The sequence below is a fragment of the Pteronotus mesoamericanus genome, unplaced genomic scaffold (genome assembly GCF_021234165.1).
Source record: "Pteronotus mesoamericanus isolate MK-2021 breed Mesoamerican mustached bat unplaced genomic scaffold, CSHL_Meso_final contig_202, whole genome shotgun sequence".
NCBI lineage: Eukaryota > Metazoa > Chordata > Mammalia > Chiroptera > Mormoopidae > Pteronotus > Pteronotus mesoamericanus.
In genome coordinates, this window is record NW_026555086.1 from 5,125,361 (window position 1) to 5,141,452 (window position 16,092).

The following is a 16,092-nucleotide window of genomic DNA, read 5'->3' on the forward strand; positions in this document are numbered from 1 at the left end:
ACAGCAAGCCAGCCAGACCCAGGGCAAAGCCTCCTGGGCAGCCGGTAGTAGACTGGGAACACACAGAGAATGTCCCCACCGAGCCTGGCCGCCATTGCTGGCCTGCAGAACCACCAGCCACCAAGTCTAATTTGTTACACAGCAATAGATAACAGATACAAACAGTATTAGAGTGGGAAGAGCAAAAGGCAGAAAACAAGATCCATATGTAAAGTGAAAAAAGAGGCAAGAGTAAGGGAGTAAGAGTAAGATTTGAGAGGATGTTCCCAATGGCTGGGAAAAAGAGGTACGACGCAGACACAACAACACAGCAAAAGCCATCGAAGCCTCCAAGTGCCCAATGTTAGGGAAGCAGCAACATGAGAGACGGGGTCAGGGGGCGGGAAGCGGTGTAAGAGCAGAGATAGGAGATTTCAGGGAGTCATCAGAAGAGCATAACCCCGGGGCTTAGAAAAGTAGCCATTCCATATTCCAGAATGAGTCTCTCATCTGGCAAAGCAGGGCTTCCCAGAGAAGAGAGATTTTCAGGAGTCTAACAAGGCATAGAAACAGACCCCAAGGTGGCCAGGAGGGCCGGCTGGGGAGGAGACGGAACCCTAGGTAAAGGTTTCTCGTTTGAGAAGCTGTTCGGACACACGTCAGAGAGGGTCCGCAGAGTCGGACAACAGCGCGCAAGTGCTACATCCCTTTGTCTAAGCTCAGCGCCTGCAAGAGCAGCCGGGAACCAAGCGCGCCAGCATCATCTGAGCCACATCGGCCCTGTCGAGCCTCGGGCCCCACCCAGCTGTAGAAGCAACGCTCTGAGTTAGCAGCGACTGGGAGAACGTCATTCTGCTTCGAATCCCTTTCAAGCCCCCGGATAAAATCTGACACAAAGTTTGTTTGGTGCCAGCCCATCTTCAACACTCTTCCTAACGCTTGCAAACCTCCCTTTTCAACAGAGAGGACAGCGTGGGTGAGCAAGGTCTCCTGTGAGCTTTCCATTTTCTCTTTACCCCCCGGTGTTTATTTTTAGGATTTTCTCCTGTGTATGAAAAGTAATAGAATTTTCCATGTGCGGTAGTCTGAATTACACATTAATTTATTAAAGGGGGAAAAGTGAGTCAAACAAAAATGCGAAGCCTATTATGATGTGGGTCGGATGAGGAGATGACAATGGGACAGTGAGAAGGCACTCGACACGCTGAAGCCTGGAAAATCGGGGCAGATTCAAAGGAGAAAGGAACCCAGCTGGAAAGATGGGCGTTGTCTGTAGAACTCGGAACAGTCAGCAATCAGAAAGGATCAGCCTTGTTGGAAGGATTTACCTGAAAGAATGGAAAGTCTCTCTCTCCCTGGGTCTAGAAGAAAGGGGGACTTGGATCCAAAGCCAGTGAGGATGACAAATGGGTGAGTCACACCCGATCATGTCACTGTTCCTCACGAAGTGAGAGACCACAGCTCTCTTCCTAAGAAAGAGTGTTGGGCTGGTTTGACCGCCACGTGTGGAGAACGTCCAGGAAAATAAACAGATGAACAAAAGGTGGTGTGGCAAGGGCCCCGGGGCATTCTGGCGGCACTAACTTTCAGTAAGGCCAGTGGACACCGTTCCAGTTGTCCTAACGCTGAGAAACAAGACTGACCGGAATGCTGACAAAACACCCAGCTAAAGCAGATGGGACAGAGGAGGTTGGGAGGGACAGGGGACAGCTGACGTGGCTTTGTAGTCAAGCCTGCATGAAGAGTCATAAAGGACTGCCGATTCTGGGGGAAGAAGATTCAGTGGATGTAGGGATATGAGGTGTGAGAGGTAAGCTGGGTTTGACCCAAAAGAAAAAGCATCTATTGACTTTTTTTTTTTAATCTAGTTTGGAAAATGTTGACAAGCACTCAAAACTTTGTTAACCCGCTTAAAACTTAAGAAATGGTAGCATAAAAATTCAAGAGGTATTCTGCAAAGAAGAGAATTGTGGGCCTAAAATACAGGTATGATCAATTAAAATGAGAACAGGTTTTATAGTTCCTACAAAGAACATAAATCATTCAGTGTTATGAGCATGTCCCATATAAAGCACCCAAATTGAAGAGGTATCACAGTGTATCCTCCAAGGGGGACCCTCCAAGGAGCAAATGAAAACTAAAAGAATGAATGAAGTTTATCAAAATGTAATACTATAGTTTATACACAAAATCGCAAACCTGCAGACACCCAAGAAGGATTTCTTGGACCGCACCTATCACTCACTCCCACGCACCTGCTAGAAACTACGTGTTGTCTCCCTCTACCCACTCACCCCTTCTCATATGGGAACTGAGTGTTTCCCTGGGCTCGGGGCCAGCCCCAATACAGACTACATTTCCTGCGTAGCTTGTAGTCATTGATGTCGCCAGGTGTCACTGTTCTGGCTGGTGAAAAATACGCCAACGTCACATGGTATCTTCTGGAAACCTCCCTTTACCCTTGACACTTTCACCTTCTTCCTAGTCCAACCCTCAACGATGACAGGTGCTCTGCCTTGAACTATGAGAACGAGGGTCACATGGAAGCTGGCGGTCACTTGGCTCCCGGATGTCTACCAAGCCACCGTGCAGCTCTGAACTACTTACCTCTGCACGTCATTAGGCAAGAGAGAGACAAACGTGTACCTCATTTAAGCTACTTCTGCTTCTTTTTTTTCTATTTCTAGCCGGTGAATCCTAACTAGCACACTCTTCTCTGCCTGTATTGGAGTCTCCCTGCCTCGCCCTTCCTTCCCCAGCCTGCACACTTGGATTAAGAACGGGCATTTCAATGACCTCCTTCACCTGTTTCCCTCCACCTGTGTTCTTCCCTCATTCCTACCCAGACAGGATCCACCTCCGCCTCCGCCTTACCATCCACTGCTCCCTCCCCGCCACCCAGCGACACATGAAATACTAATAGAGGAAATGTATAATAAAATGTAAGCTTAAAAACTTCTAGCAGGGATCATTATGACTGTAGACCAGCTCCTTCAGAACAGGACAAGCGTCTCTTCAACTCCGCATTCGCATTTCCTGGAAGTGGCTGGCACACAGTAGGTCCAACATGTTTATTCAAAGATTAAACAACAATTACATGTTCTCAACAATAGTTTCATTCAGCTCCAGTTCACCCCTTATCATATTTTCTCTTATGTGCCAAGCACTCTTCCAGATGCTGCATACAGTGACCATCAAAACTCCCTCCCCTCGAGCAGTGTGAATGGAAGGGGGTAGGCAAGAAACACATGATTGAATGAGTAAACAATTCAAATATACACATGCTATAAATAAAACAGGGAGGGTAGGGAGATAGTGACTGGAGGGATGGAGGGAAGGATATTTTAAATAGTTATTATTTCGTGATCAGGTCGTACTTGAAGGCTTCGACATGAATACTGAGAAGATCTTTAGCGAAAAGGATGCCCGTGGAGGGAAGAAGACGTGCAAAAGGACGGGGCGAAGGCTGGGGGGTAAGACACCAACGCAGGGCGGAGGGCAGCGGTGAGGAAGGAGGCAGAGGTAGGGCCTGGCAATGTCAATCGACTTCCACCCCTGTTCTATGCCTGCTGTCATCTGCCTCCCTCCTTCGCTCCCTGCTTCCTTCCTCCCTTCTCCCCACGTTCTCCTTCTTCCCAGTCATCTCAGAGAAGGGTTTGCACGCTTTTATTTCAGGCTAACTCTCCTTTAGCTACATCCCAAGACCAACACATGCCTTGTCCATTATTCCATCCGTCTCTCTTTGTGCCTCTTTCATCTCTCCCTCAAACATTCTCAGGTACTGTCTCGAAAACATCTTCTCATGAGCTAACCACCCCCCAGTTCAAACTGCCAACATCTCCGTACGTACACAACTACTCCTGCGCACGCCAATGCACCCCCCTCCACACGCACAATTTACTCTACTAGTATCTACTAAATAAAACCCCAGGCCTTTCACCACACATTCCAGCGCCTCCATGATTAGGTCTCAGCCAACCACATCTCCCAGCACAGGATCCCATGTGTCCTCCTTGTCCCATCCCAAGCCTGAGAGCCTCTGCGAGCTCTTTCACCAGGTCGCGCCATCTGTTGGGGACCTTCTCCCTCATCCAATCTGCTCCTGGAGCACATTCACCAGCACCAATCAATGGCTTCAGCCTAGAGTATCGTCCTTATGTACACGAATCCACATAAATGTGCACACACATTTCATGGACACTTACACATACACATCCGCTCCCCTAACAAACTAGAGATTTCTTGAAGGCAGACCGCATGTAACTCAGCCCCCAGCAAGTGCACTCCTAATAAGGACCTAATAAGTAATCGTTGCAGAATCTGTGTTAAATCGGCGCAGGCCCCCTCCAGTTTCCCCCAAGAAGCAGCAGCATGCACAACTCAATTTCTCAGAAACCTGAATACTGTCAAACTCCATTTCGCAGTTGAAATGGACTTTTTTCTCATTCATGACGTAGGCATAAAGGAGTAGCAAAACAGATCTACGAGGTATGCGTTTCAAGTGCTCAATATCTTTCGATTTAACTGATGCTTTTTTCAAGAAAACCAACTTCCAGCCAATTACACATATTTCATAAAAGTTTTTGAGTCAGGTCAGCATTTGGGGCTTCTACTTCCTATGTGTAGATTTTGAAAAGGAAGTGTAAAACACTGATTATGCTACAGTACATCAAAATCCCTTGCTCATTACAAATCAGCTATTGAAACTGCTGAGAAAATCTCTCGATATGGTACAGTGCCTTCCACTACAGCAATTCAAAATATTAAAAACCACACTCCTATCACTGTATTTAATAGAATTCTTCTATATAAACAATTTAGTCAGTGTAGAAAAGACCATATTAATCTTGCAGCATCTGGAATAGAAAGACCCAGCTTGAAATCTATCTCCTCCAAAAGAATGAATTTATATCACTTAAATATGTATTTAAAGTGAAATCCAAATACTTCTTGATACTAGCCAATTCGTTTAACTCCTGGATTATCAAGACATTCAAATTATTCTTTTATAAACAAAGTTAAATTAAGACACACCGTTGTCCAAGGGCTGGTATGTGTCACACACGCATAGAAGGTATTTAAGAGAACATGGCCTCCCTGAGGAAGGGATTAAGGGTACAAACCTAGGAAACAAAGGAATAAAATGATCCACTAAAAAGGGAGAAAATTAAGCCTCTCAGAGGCTCATGCAGACCTTAAATAAAAGCTTCGACTCATATTTTAAACAGGGTTGGGTGCATGTATGTACGTGCGTGTTGCCGGTTTCAGAAAGAGCTGATTCCACCCTCCAATTGTTTTTATGTCTATAAGCCTACATAGTAAAAACTGGCCTTCTTTGTCAACCACACTCAAAACAGATCCTCCAAAGTACTTGACATCATTAACATGTCACAAAATCCAAGTAGAAATCGCACATGTTACATAAACCAAAAAACAAAGTTTTAATTCATAAATGGCTGATATGGTTTAAATTATGTTATTGCAAATTATGCATCATCCCCACTTAGTAACAACCACTTAAGAATGTTTCTTTGGAAATAACTATTAAGATAGTAAGGATATATCATCATGCAAACAACACACACACACACACACACCCACACACCCTCCATTGTATATCATTCTTATAATGACACAGTAGGGTTTCATAATTTTTGAGCCCCCCACATTACTTCCTCTCTGAGAAGTTGAACCAGCAAACACCAACCAACCCGCAAGACCAAATATACGTCCTTTGCAACCAGTCTACTCCCTCTTGGAGGAGTCACGTCCATTTCCAGCACTTTACCCTGCACAGGAAAACTCAGCTTTGGTTCTTCAGCCCTGAGCTCTCTGAGGTCCTGGTGCTCTGGTCCAAGTGCCTACCTGATGTTTCTGTGGGGACATTCCACCAAAATATCCAAAATCACCTCCATCTTTCCTTCAAAGCCCGCTTCTGCTCTGACCGCCCTGCCTGTTCAAGGCCCTAGCAGGGCCTAGCAGGGCCCAGGCTCCAACGCCCAGGGTCACCTCTGCCTCCTTGTGCTCCCTTCCCATGTTACAAAGGTGCCCTGCCCAGCACCTTTCTCTCCTTCACGTCCACGCTCACATCCCCCCAGTTCAAACCCTTCTCACACCTTTAGTTCAGCAGGGCAATGGCACCCTCCCTGGTCACCTCTTGTATCCTTCCTGGCCCCTCCACCTCGTCTGACTACAGTAATCCAGTCAATTCACGTTCACAAATCGCAACTGCAACCCAACCACCGGCCCACTCCAAGTTCTGCAAATGCGCTCGGTAGTAGACACTGTTGGTTTTCTCTCCAGCAGTCTTCTTCCTTGTTAACAGAGCACAACATCAATTATGCTCATAGGACACTGGGCCCAGTCCCAGGTGACACGGGATTGGCCTAAGCCAGTCACAGCAACCTCCTTCTACTTTGTCAATGATGGGCCTAGGGCGAACATATGATTCGTTCCTGATCAATAGGAGTCTAATAAAAGAGAGTCTAGCGGAACTCTTGCCAGGAAAGCCTGTCCTTCTTGGTAAGAGAGGTACGGAAGGAGAAAGTGGTGCTTTGCTGCCACCCTCATCCCCGCTGGGCCCCTGCTCCCCCTTTGGCATGCCGTCATGCGAGGACGATGCCTCCGCTGCAGCGGCCAAAGCGTGACCGTGAGGAGGCAGCAGAAACCCCACACATGGCAGAATAAATAGAAAAACGAAGACGGCCCTTGGGGGCATGATGAACCATCCAAAACAGCCTGGCACTGCCTACTTCAACACTTCTGTCAGCGAACAGATTACCGTAGAGTTCATGCCAGTGTTTGTTGAGCGTTACCTGCAGCCCAAAGCATTCTGACAAACTCCCCGAGGACAAACTCCCCACCTTGCTGCTCACAGGGCAGCATCAGCGTCACTGGGAGCCCCACCCCACACTGACGACACTGTCTCTTCAAGGGGTAAAGGCCAACACTTGGCGCCAAAGAAAGCTCGCCAGCCGGTTCTTGTGCATGTTAGGGTTTGAGAAACACTGCTCTGTCACGTGGTCACAAGTTCCCGTTTTCCATTGCCTCAGCTCACCTGCGTTCCAGGAGAAACACTTGGTTGATGTGAGAAACACTGTCTGATGACAGTGACCTCATTTCACTAGGTTTGAGCATCATCATTGGTTGTTCATTTAGTCTCATCTCCCCTTAATCAAAGTTTTCAAACCCTAAGCCTCTAGGGACCCCAAAGGAACACAGGGAGTGGAAGGGACCTGGGAAGGAAGGGCGTGGCCAGCTGAAGGGCAACGAGCAGATGTTGCCCTGTACGGGTGCAGGTGCAGTATTGCCAAATTTATGAGTTTTCCTAAAGAAAAGCTGTAAATACACAGCTATGTGCAAAGACTTTTAGATAAAGATGACTAATTGAATATTTTAAAATACTGGGTAGAGTAAATAAGTCCTCCAGAGGATTCAGCACCCCCTGACAGTTTGTGACCTGAAGTAATTCGTTCTTAAAATACCTACACATTCTTTGAATGTGGTAGCCACATACATGTACTGACCTCATCTAAAATGGCTACAATTTAACAGGTAGCAGAGACTGGGCCCATAAAATGGCTACAATTTAAAAGGCCTACCATTACCTCTCTGTGGCTAGCTGTAGGCTGGCCTCTACCGAGCACAGGATTTCCATTAACATTCTACTGTCCCGCGTGGCAAAATGGGGAGTCAGTAGGCCTGCAGTTAGTGAGAGCGGGACTATTTTATCCATTAGTCATTATAAACCAGACACTTAGAACTACAAGCTTCTCAAGGACCTACAAAAATGTTTAAAATGTAAGAAAAAAATGAATTGGCCACATAGTACACACCACAAAATTAAAATTAACAGATGCCTAATTAAATGTCTACAAAATACAACTAAGTGACTCAGATACGGTGGCGTATCGCATTAAATGCAGAATGTGGATGCATTTTAATGCTGTTTATGATGCAGAGGGGAGGCCGGACCCACAGCGCTTGGAACCCTCCAAGGTCTGAAAAAGGCCAGGTGTCAACTGGGAACCAACGTTCCAGCCATACATCTTGCCTTCCTCTCAGCAAATCACCAACTTCTTTACCTGATTCGCCAGCTCCTGGAGGCCGATCACTCCCAAGCAGGATCCTCAGCCTCAGTTAAGCTTTCCCGCCATGGCTGCCCCTGCACCCACCTGCGGGGAACTTTAAAACCACCGCGGCCTGGGTCCCATTCCACAAGGGTCTTACTCGGCTGGCCTGGGGAAGGGTGAGGCCGAGCATGAGTGTATTTTTAAGAAGCTCTTTCCCACTCAGCCACAGCTAACGAACAGCCAGCGCTGGGAACCCACTGTTCTAGAAGCATTTTCGAAAAACAGTTCTCTGAGACGGTCATCTTCCCAGTTATTCCATCTTTTAACTAGATTCTCTTTCTCCTGCGAGGCTTGGAACAAAGACGACCCATCAAGTGCTCTCATTACCTAGAACAGGAGACAGCAAACTTTTCCTGTAAAGAGGCAAAAGAGCCAATGTTTCAGGCTTTGTTGGCCATACAGCCTGTCACAACTACTCGACTCTGCTCCCATATACTGGAAGTGACCACGGAAACATGTAAACAAACAAGTGGGGCCATGTTCCAATAAAACTTTATTTATGGACACAAATGTGAGTTTCACAGTCATAAAATGTGAGTCTTCTTTGGGCTACTTTCAACCGCTTACAAATGTAAAAACCGTTCTTCATTCACAGGCCATTCGAGAACAGGTGACAGGCTAGATGTGACCCACGGTCCAGGGTTTGCCAACCCCTGATCTAGAATGACCCCATGGACTCCAGACCATTTAACCAACGATAGAGTCCAAATGACCAGAGGAGAACGACATTGGAAATGGTCAGCTTCTACTTCCTCCGCTCACTTAACTGGGTTGCCCACACAGCAGGACATGGGAGCAGAACTGTCCTAACAGTTGAACGGAAACCACAAATGACTTACTGAAAAAATGATTTTGAATCCTCACCTGCATATGAGTTTGTCTAAGACAAAATGGCAAAAAAAAGCCATACCCAGCATGTTTGAGGTGCAAATATGACAGTTTTAATAGTTTGTTAATTTCCTGACACCATTTAAAATTCTGAGTATTTCACCTAAAGATCCAAACTAGCATTCTCTTGAAAAAATAATTACAAAATGTGCAGACTGATCCCAAATGTTTGCATGGCAAGACTCTACTAATGCTGGACAAGGCTACCCTTGTCAACGGAGCGCGCGGTCCCTAGGTCACAAACCCCGTCTCCCTGGAGGGGAACGGGCTGTTCCCATAGACAGTTGAGTTTATGACCCCTGGTCTGAGGTCCTTAGAAAAATCTTATTTTGCTTTCACAATGTGGCTTCAATCTCTTCTTTGAGGACCTGACATGGGAAAATATTGAAAACTCTCTCTCATCTGCTCTCAAGATTCGACACCCCCACACTCCAGACCCTAGAAATGAAATCATTAGTTCTCATATGTCAAATTCACAAGGCACCAACCTAAGAAGAGTTTCGATCAAATCCCCTTCTCAATATGGTCTCAATTTGAACCACAGTCTCCAAGAAGATAGACAAATGACAAATGACCTTTCAGGTCCTCTTACCCTTGAAGCTGACCACGACAGAGAGGCCCAGTGAGGTAAAGCAAAAGCACTCCTGTCAGAACATCTTAATTAAGCAGAGTAATCAATAACACACATAATAATTAGAAAGCCCGGCTGGGGGCTCAGGGTAAACACAACACAGGACTATTCGACATAGGGTAAGAATAGCTGTATTTTGAAAGGGGGGAACCCCAAGAATAGGCAGAAAAAGCTAGACGAGAGTTTAGTCCAAGTTCACCGCTAACCCACTGTGTAACTTCACCTTACACACACATTAAATACGACAGCTTATTTTGGGGTGGCAGACTTCTGTCAGTTACACACTAATTGATAAACATGCTGTACATTATCTTCTTGCTGGTTAAAAAAAAAAAAAAAAAAAAGAACCCAGGGAAAGAAAAATTCCAGATACATGATAATGGGTCAGCAATTCACTTGAGTACCATAGGGTTTTTTTTTGTAAAATATATATAAGTGTGTGTGTGTTAGTTTAATTTGTTGGCCACCTCAGAAAAAGAACTGTTCAAACAGATTTTTCCACTTGAAAATAAAATGGAAATTAGCCCTTAGAAAACAGAAATGACTAAGTTTATACATCAGTGGCTGGTTCATGAATTATTAACTGATTTTAATGATCCTGGCTATATTTTATTTGAAGTTATTCTGCTACTTGCAAGGACTTTTGAACCCTCAAAACTCTTTCATCCATTCTCCATAGACAGAGTACACTTTCATGCGTGCTGACACTTAAAAAGGATCCATATACTCCCAGAATGTAAAGATAATATACACGCAAATAATTTATACAAAGGAGTCAGGTCATTTGTTAAAGAGAGAGATGAATGAAGCCCTATTATTCACGGTTTGTAAATAAATTTAAAGGTAAGCGCTAACTTTTCACATGTTAAGCCTGGTGCGGAGGGCTCTGTATTTCTTCTAAAGTTTCCCAGATGGTCATTAAAACAAGAAAGGGCCGAAACCTACTGTCTTTGAAATCCATCATTTCCCATCCAGAAAGATAATACATGTCGTCAGACTTAAGTCTCAGGAGATTAACGATTACAGGTGTTTTCAAATAAAATAAATGCATGTCTTTGTAAGCCAGTTTTTACATTTTCAGTGTAAACCCATGCTGAATAGCTCTACTTCAGACGCACAAGCTAGCTGTGAAACAAACGCTATAAACCTTTAATTAGCACTTGCTGTTTTATACCCATAAAGTTAATACTTCCTCTTCTACTCCATTCTCCCTATAAAAAAAAAATTACAAGGAATAAAATTGGGTTTTTCACTCGTGAAATGAAGAGTAGGAAAATATAGTTTTGTGGCTCAGTTTAAAGGTTATTGTTTTGTTTTGGTTTGTTTTTTTATTTGCAAGGAAGTACGTGCAAACAAGCCTTAAAATAAGTACAATTTGATTCCTACCAATACTGAACGCTGTGTCTACCTTTCCTGAGTTGGGTACACACAGCACTTCAGACGACCAGAATGCTGAATTACCAAGAAACCAAGTTATTTCAGGCAAACAGCTGCATTCAGAAAATACGAGAGTAAACCAACTTGCATTCTCACTCCTGAAGTTAAACATGCATCTCAATAAATAATGTCTGTCTTTCAGCTTTCTACACCCTCCCTGAAATAAATGTTCTGAGTTTAAATGGACTCAAAATAGCCTTTCTCAAAAAATGAAAAGAGACACACACAAAACACCCACAATTTCCTCTGGTCCCTTGAAGCACCCTTGGGGTCCTAGTGAACAGAGAGATTGGCCACGCATCGCAGTGACTGGATTAGTACAAAAGGTTTCTATTTTGGTGTCATTCGAGTGTTGATCTTAAATCGGAGAGAGGAGTTACATTAGGCAAGGTAATGGCTTCCCAAAATAAGAGCCTGCCTGCCCAGTTACACAAGGCTGGCTTGCGCACAGGCCGGGTTGTAGGGAGATAAATAATACCCCCCTGGAACAATTAGGTGGGGGGTCTCAGAAATACTGCGTACTTACTTAGGCGGCCCAGTCCCTAACTGAGCAGGCACGGGGGACTTTTTAACACATTTAATAATCCGAGTGAAGTCAAAGTCAAAGGCCTGACACTCACCCTTAACTCTGGCTACAGGGCCTTCTCTTTCTGTGCTTAAGTCTCACTCTCGGAATTTGGAGCGCATGAACGCCCCCAACCCCAAAGGGTTAAAACACATTTGAGTAATGTCCCTTCCTTCTACATTTGCGGGGAGGCCCTTCGGTGCCAGGCACGGGGCGATGATGACACGGGGTGAGGAAGAGAGACCCCAAAGGTCTTTCACAAACTTCAGCACTGGAGTTGGGCACGGAGTATAAACAAATAGGCAGGAACACGAGGCTCGAACAGCCACGGGGCACAGCAAGCTGCTCCTCACTCGCCAGACAATTCCTCCTCTTCCTGCTATTTATTCATTAGTGTTGTGTGGCACCTTTCTTTGGACAGACTCTTTATTTCCTCCTCTGTTATCCTAGCAATCATAAACAAACTACCATTTGAAAGAAAAAGGGGGGTGGGAGACGGGAGGGGGAGGAAGGGGAAAGGAAAACCACGTTCAAAAGGCACTAGCCATCCGGGGCACAGTTCTTTCTCTGAATATCGCTCTCAGGGTGCTGCTCCCTCCAAAGCTTGGCCCTGCGGGCGTCGGGAAGGACGGTGACCGCGAGGCTGCGCCGCCCTGGACGGAGGGCTGCGGCTCCCGCACCAACTCGCCCCTCGGAGCTGCGCCGGCCACCCTCCGAGATCCACCTTCGGCCACGAGAAACGCTCGGTCCTCGAAGATGCGCAGGGGAAGGTGGGGTACCCCAGGGCGTGGCGTGCAGGTCTCCAACCTGAATCTCCCCCAAAAGCGAAGCTTACCCCTCCCCCCAAAAATTAAAGATGAGAAACCACTAGTGCTAACAGAGAGGAGTGGGCAGCTCTGTTCCGTGGTCCAAGGCGCCCTACAAGCGGGTAGCGAAAGCCACCTGCGGGGGTCCCACCACTCACCGCCCCCCCCCCCCCATCCAGGGCACGCTCAAAAGTTTGTTCCTTTCCTTCGGTAGGCGGGCCGGGGTCCAGCTCTCGTAGCGTAGGGGGAGGCGAGAGGGGCTGGGAGTGGGGTGGCGAGGTCAGCCGACCGCTAGCTCCGGGGCTCCTGCGCACCCCCCAAGGGGGGGCTAAGGTCGTGTTTACTAATAACAACAACAAAGAATCACACGCAAGATCCCCTTCAGTCTCGGGCTGCTCCTCGCTTCTTTGGGGCAGGAAAGGAGAGTCGGTGGCGGGGTGGGGGGGGGGGCGAGGGGGACAGTGGGAGGAGAGGCGGAGGACAGAGGGGCAGAGAGAGGGGAGTGCCGGCAGAGAGACAAAAAGGGGGAAAGGCGGGTGGGGGCCGAAGGGGGCAGGAAGGGAAGAGGCAGAGTCGGACAGACATGAAGAAGCAAAGGGAAAGGAGTGGAGAGGGGAAAGAAAGTGCAGCGGGCGGTAGGCTGGAGCGCGGGGCGCGCCCGGGATGGGAGGTGGCCCCCGCCGCGCCGCCCCCCCGGCCCGGGCCGGTCACCTTGCTGTAGCCGTAGTACCCCAGGCACTGCGCGAAGTCCAGGCCGGCGGGGTCCCCCGCCGCCGCGGGGTAGAACCTCATATCCATGCCGGAGCCGGGCCCGGGGCCAGGGGCCGAGGCTGGGGCTCGCCGGGGCGGGTGCCCGCCTCCTCGAAGCCGCTAGATCCACCGTCAGGGGCGCCCGGTCGGGGTTGTCCGGGGGGCGGCGCGCAGGACTCCGGGCCGGAGGAGCGCCGCAATCGGATCCCGAGGAGCCCGGGAGCCGCGGGAGCCGCGGCCGCCGCACACAAAGGCGCGGCCACGCGAGCCGCGGGAGAGCGGGAGGCGGCCCAGGGGACGCGCCCCGCCGGGACACCGAGGCAGCGCTGCGCGCGGGCCGGGCGCCTAGGGCGCGGGGCGCGGCGCGGGGGCGCGGGGCGCGGCGCACGGGCCCGGGGCGGCGCGGAGAGCTCAGGTGCGCCGGGCGAGGCTGGGACAGCGGCGGCGGCGGCTGGCCCCGCTCCTCCTCCTCCTCCCCGGGCGGACTGAGGAGAGGAGCCGCGGAGACAAGGGGCCCGGCCCCTCCCCTCCTTCTCCCCCTCCTGCCTCCGCCGCCGCCGCCGCTCCGCCCCTCCCACCGCGGGCAGCTGGCGCGCCGCCTGCCCCGCCGGTGCGCTCCCCGGCCCGGACCGCCTCCGGGCGCGCCCGCCCCGCCCCGCCCGGCCCTGCCCCGCGCGGCCCCTCGCCGCTCACCGCGCGCCCCGCGCAGCCCGCGCCTTCCCCATCGCCCGCGCCTCGGCCTCCCCCTCTTCGGGGCCCCTGCTCTTCCCACCTCGCCCCTCTTCCCGCTCCGGTCCTCTTTGTCCCCGCTGCCTCGGAGCGCTCCTCCGTCCCTACTTCCCCCGGCCGCTGCGGCCGTCGCCGACCCCGTGCCCCGTGTGGCCCTCCCCCGCCTTTGCGACCACCTCTTCTCTCGGACCCTAGCTCCTGCCCTCCGCAGCCACAGGCCGTCCGCTTCCGTCCCACCCTTTTTTTCCCACCGTTTTCCTCTCCTCGCCCCCATTTCCTCCTCGTGGGTGCCCGTCCCCGGTTTCCCCTCCCCTACTCCCTGCGCAGCCCCACTTTCGTCCCCTGCTCGGAGGCACCTAACGCAGCAGCCAACCTGCACGCGTATCTCCCCGTAGCTGGGACCCCACCTACACCTGTGGGTAGGGTGTCGGGGCCTGACCTTTCACAGGTACGCAGACCTGAGGCTTCCCGGGTTAAGCCTCGTGTCGGTTCCCTTCGTGTTTTCTTTGCTCTTGTTTGTATTAGGAAGGCATTTGCGTAACTGGATCTAGGCGGATCGTTCACTGCTCTGAGAGAAAATGTCCCCATTTTCCTAAAAGGTTCCGGGTGGTTAACTTCTTCATACTGTGCTTACCCACCCCCTCTTCATTCCTCTCTGTTTCTGTAAACTTAATCTCCCCCCACCCCCACCCCCTTGATGGCTTCGGGTTCATTGGAGAGTTTGGCCCCCAGCCTTGGCGAAGGAAGGGACTTGCACACTAGTTCAGGACGTTCGGGAGAGGTTTTGAGATTTGCCCTGTCCCCAGAGCGTGCAGACTATTTTGAACTGAAAACACTTAAAGCCCAGCAAACTCAGGAAGCGTGTTTTTACCTACCCCCTACCTGCCTAAAGAGGTTCAGATGGGGGAAAATACATGCTTCAGGAAGGGAAACAGCACAGTGGCCTGGGGACATAGGAATTAAGGGTGGCAGATTGGGAGGATCCAAGCAAAAAGTCTGTCCCATTGTCTCTGGGTGGCCCTGCAAGAACTTACCAAGTGTTTGACTGTCTCCCCTTCCTTTGTCCAAAACGTCATATGTACCCAATGTTACCTCACCGTCCTTGGGGGTTTTTTATGCTTCGGTGAATTTCCCATGCACATGTGTTAACATTTTTTACTTTCTCCCGCTCATCTTCTGTGTGTCATTTCAACTATTTGACCAACCAGAAGGACTGAAGGGGTAAAGGGGTGAAGGTTGCCCAGACAACCCCTCCCCAATTTGGTCATTTAGGAGGTACCTGTACCTGAAGGGTGACATTTACAAAATACTTTTGCTGACACTCGCTACCACTTTCCCCCAGGATCGCACTTCGCTGGCCCAGGGCCTGAACTTTGTCAGACAGACGTCCCATGGGTTTTTTGTTGCTTCTTTTCTCCAGAGTAGGCACTGGGGCTCCGTGTCACCTGTGTATGTACCTTGGCCCAATATTATCTTTCTGGAACCAAGCAAGGAAAATAAACTTCAGTTAGGTGAAAGTGTGTGTATTTGCTCTTCTCTTAGCAGAAATGTGTGCCTGGAGACTGCAGGAGAGAGCAGTGTGTATTCAGGGACGGAACAACTGCTCACATTGTCTCTGGGTTGACACCGACCCTCCCCACCCCCAAAAAAGCTTTGGTCTCCCCTCCCAAGCCTCCATTTAACGCTGACAACCCAGCGGCGCTCCCTAATGGCCCAGCAGGTTGCACAAATTGGCAGTGAGCTGAGATATTATCAGGACAACACCCCATTGAGCAGGTTCTTGAAACGCAGAAGTGGAGGCCCTTTCTCTGGGCCGCTGGGCGCGCCTGTGGCCTTTCCACCAATCAGAGCCGGAGGTTGCAGTGGCCACCTGTTGTCTCGCAAGAGAACATCTTTTAAGTTTCACTATTACTATTTAACAATGGTGTGGAGTGCAGCATCTGGCCACAGGAGAGGAGCAGCCTGCTGCTCTGAGATACCAAAAAAGAATTTTTTTCCCCCCAGAGAGTTATTAAAAGGAGCCCAAAAGACTAGGGAGCAGAATTTTCCAGGCACACTTACATTCCTCACCTGCTCCACCTGTCCTGCGTTGGGAGCAATCTGAGCTTGATTACAGAGGAAGAAGGAAAGGCTAATCAGAGTCACAGAGAGACTAAACCTGTCGCTGTCATCAGG

At 49.4% G+C, this 16,092-nt stretch overlaps 1 protein-coding gene across 3 annotated transcripts in view; it reads right to left on the reverse strand.

Annotated features, from left to right (window-relative positions):
• Nucleotides 1-13,250, reverse strand: part of TOX3 (TOX high mobility group box family member 3) — a 98,948-nt gene extending 85,698 nt beyond the window's left edge. For all 3 annotated transcript variants that reach the window (XM_054570328.1, XM_054570329.1, XM_054570327.1), the window contains exon 1: nt 13,150-13,250. In XM_054570328.1, the coding sequence (XP_054426303.1) occupies nt 13,150-13,236 (87 nt within the window). In that variant the 5' untranslated portion in view covers nt 13,237-13,250. The remainder of the gene's footprint in view (nt 1-13,149) is intronic.
• Between the last annotated feature and the right edge of the window lie 2,842 nt (nt 13,251-16,092).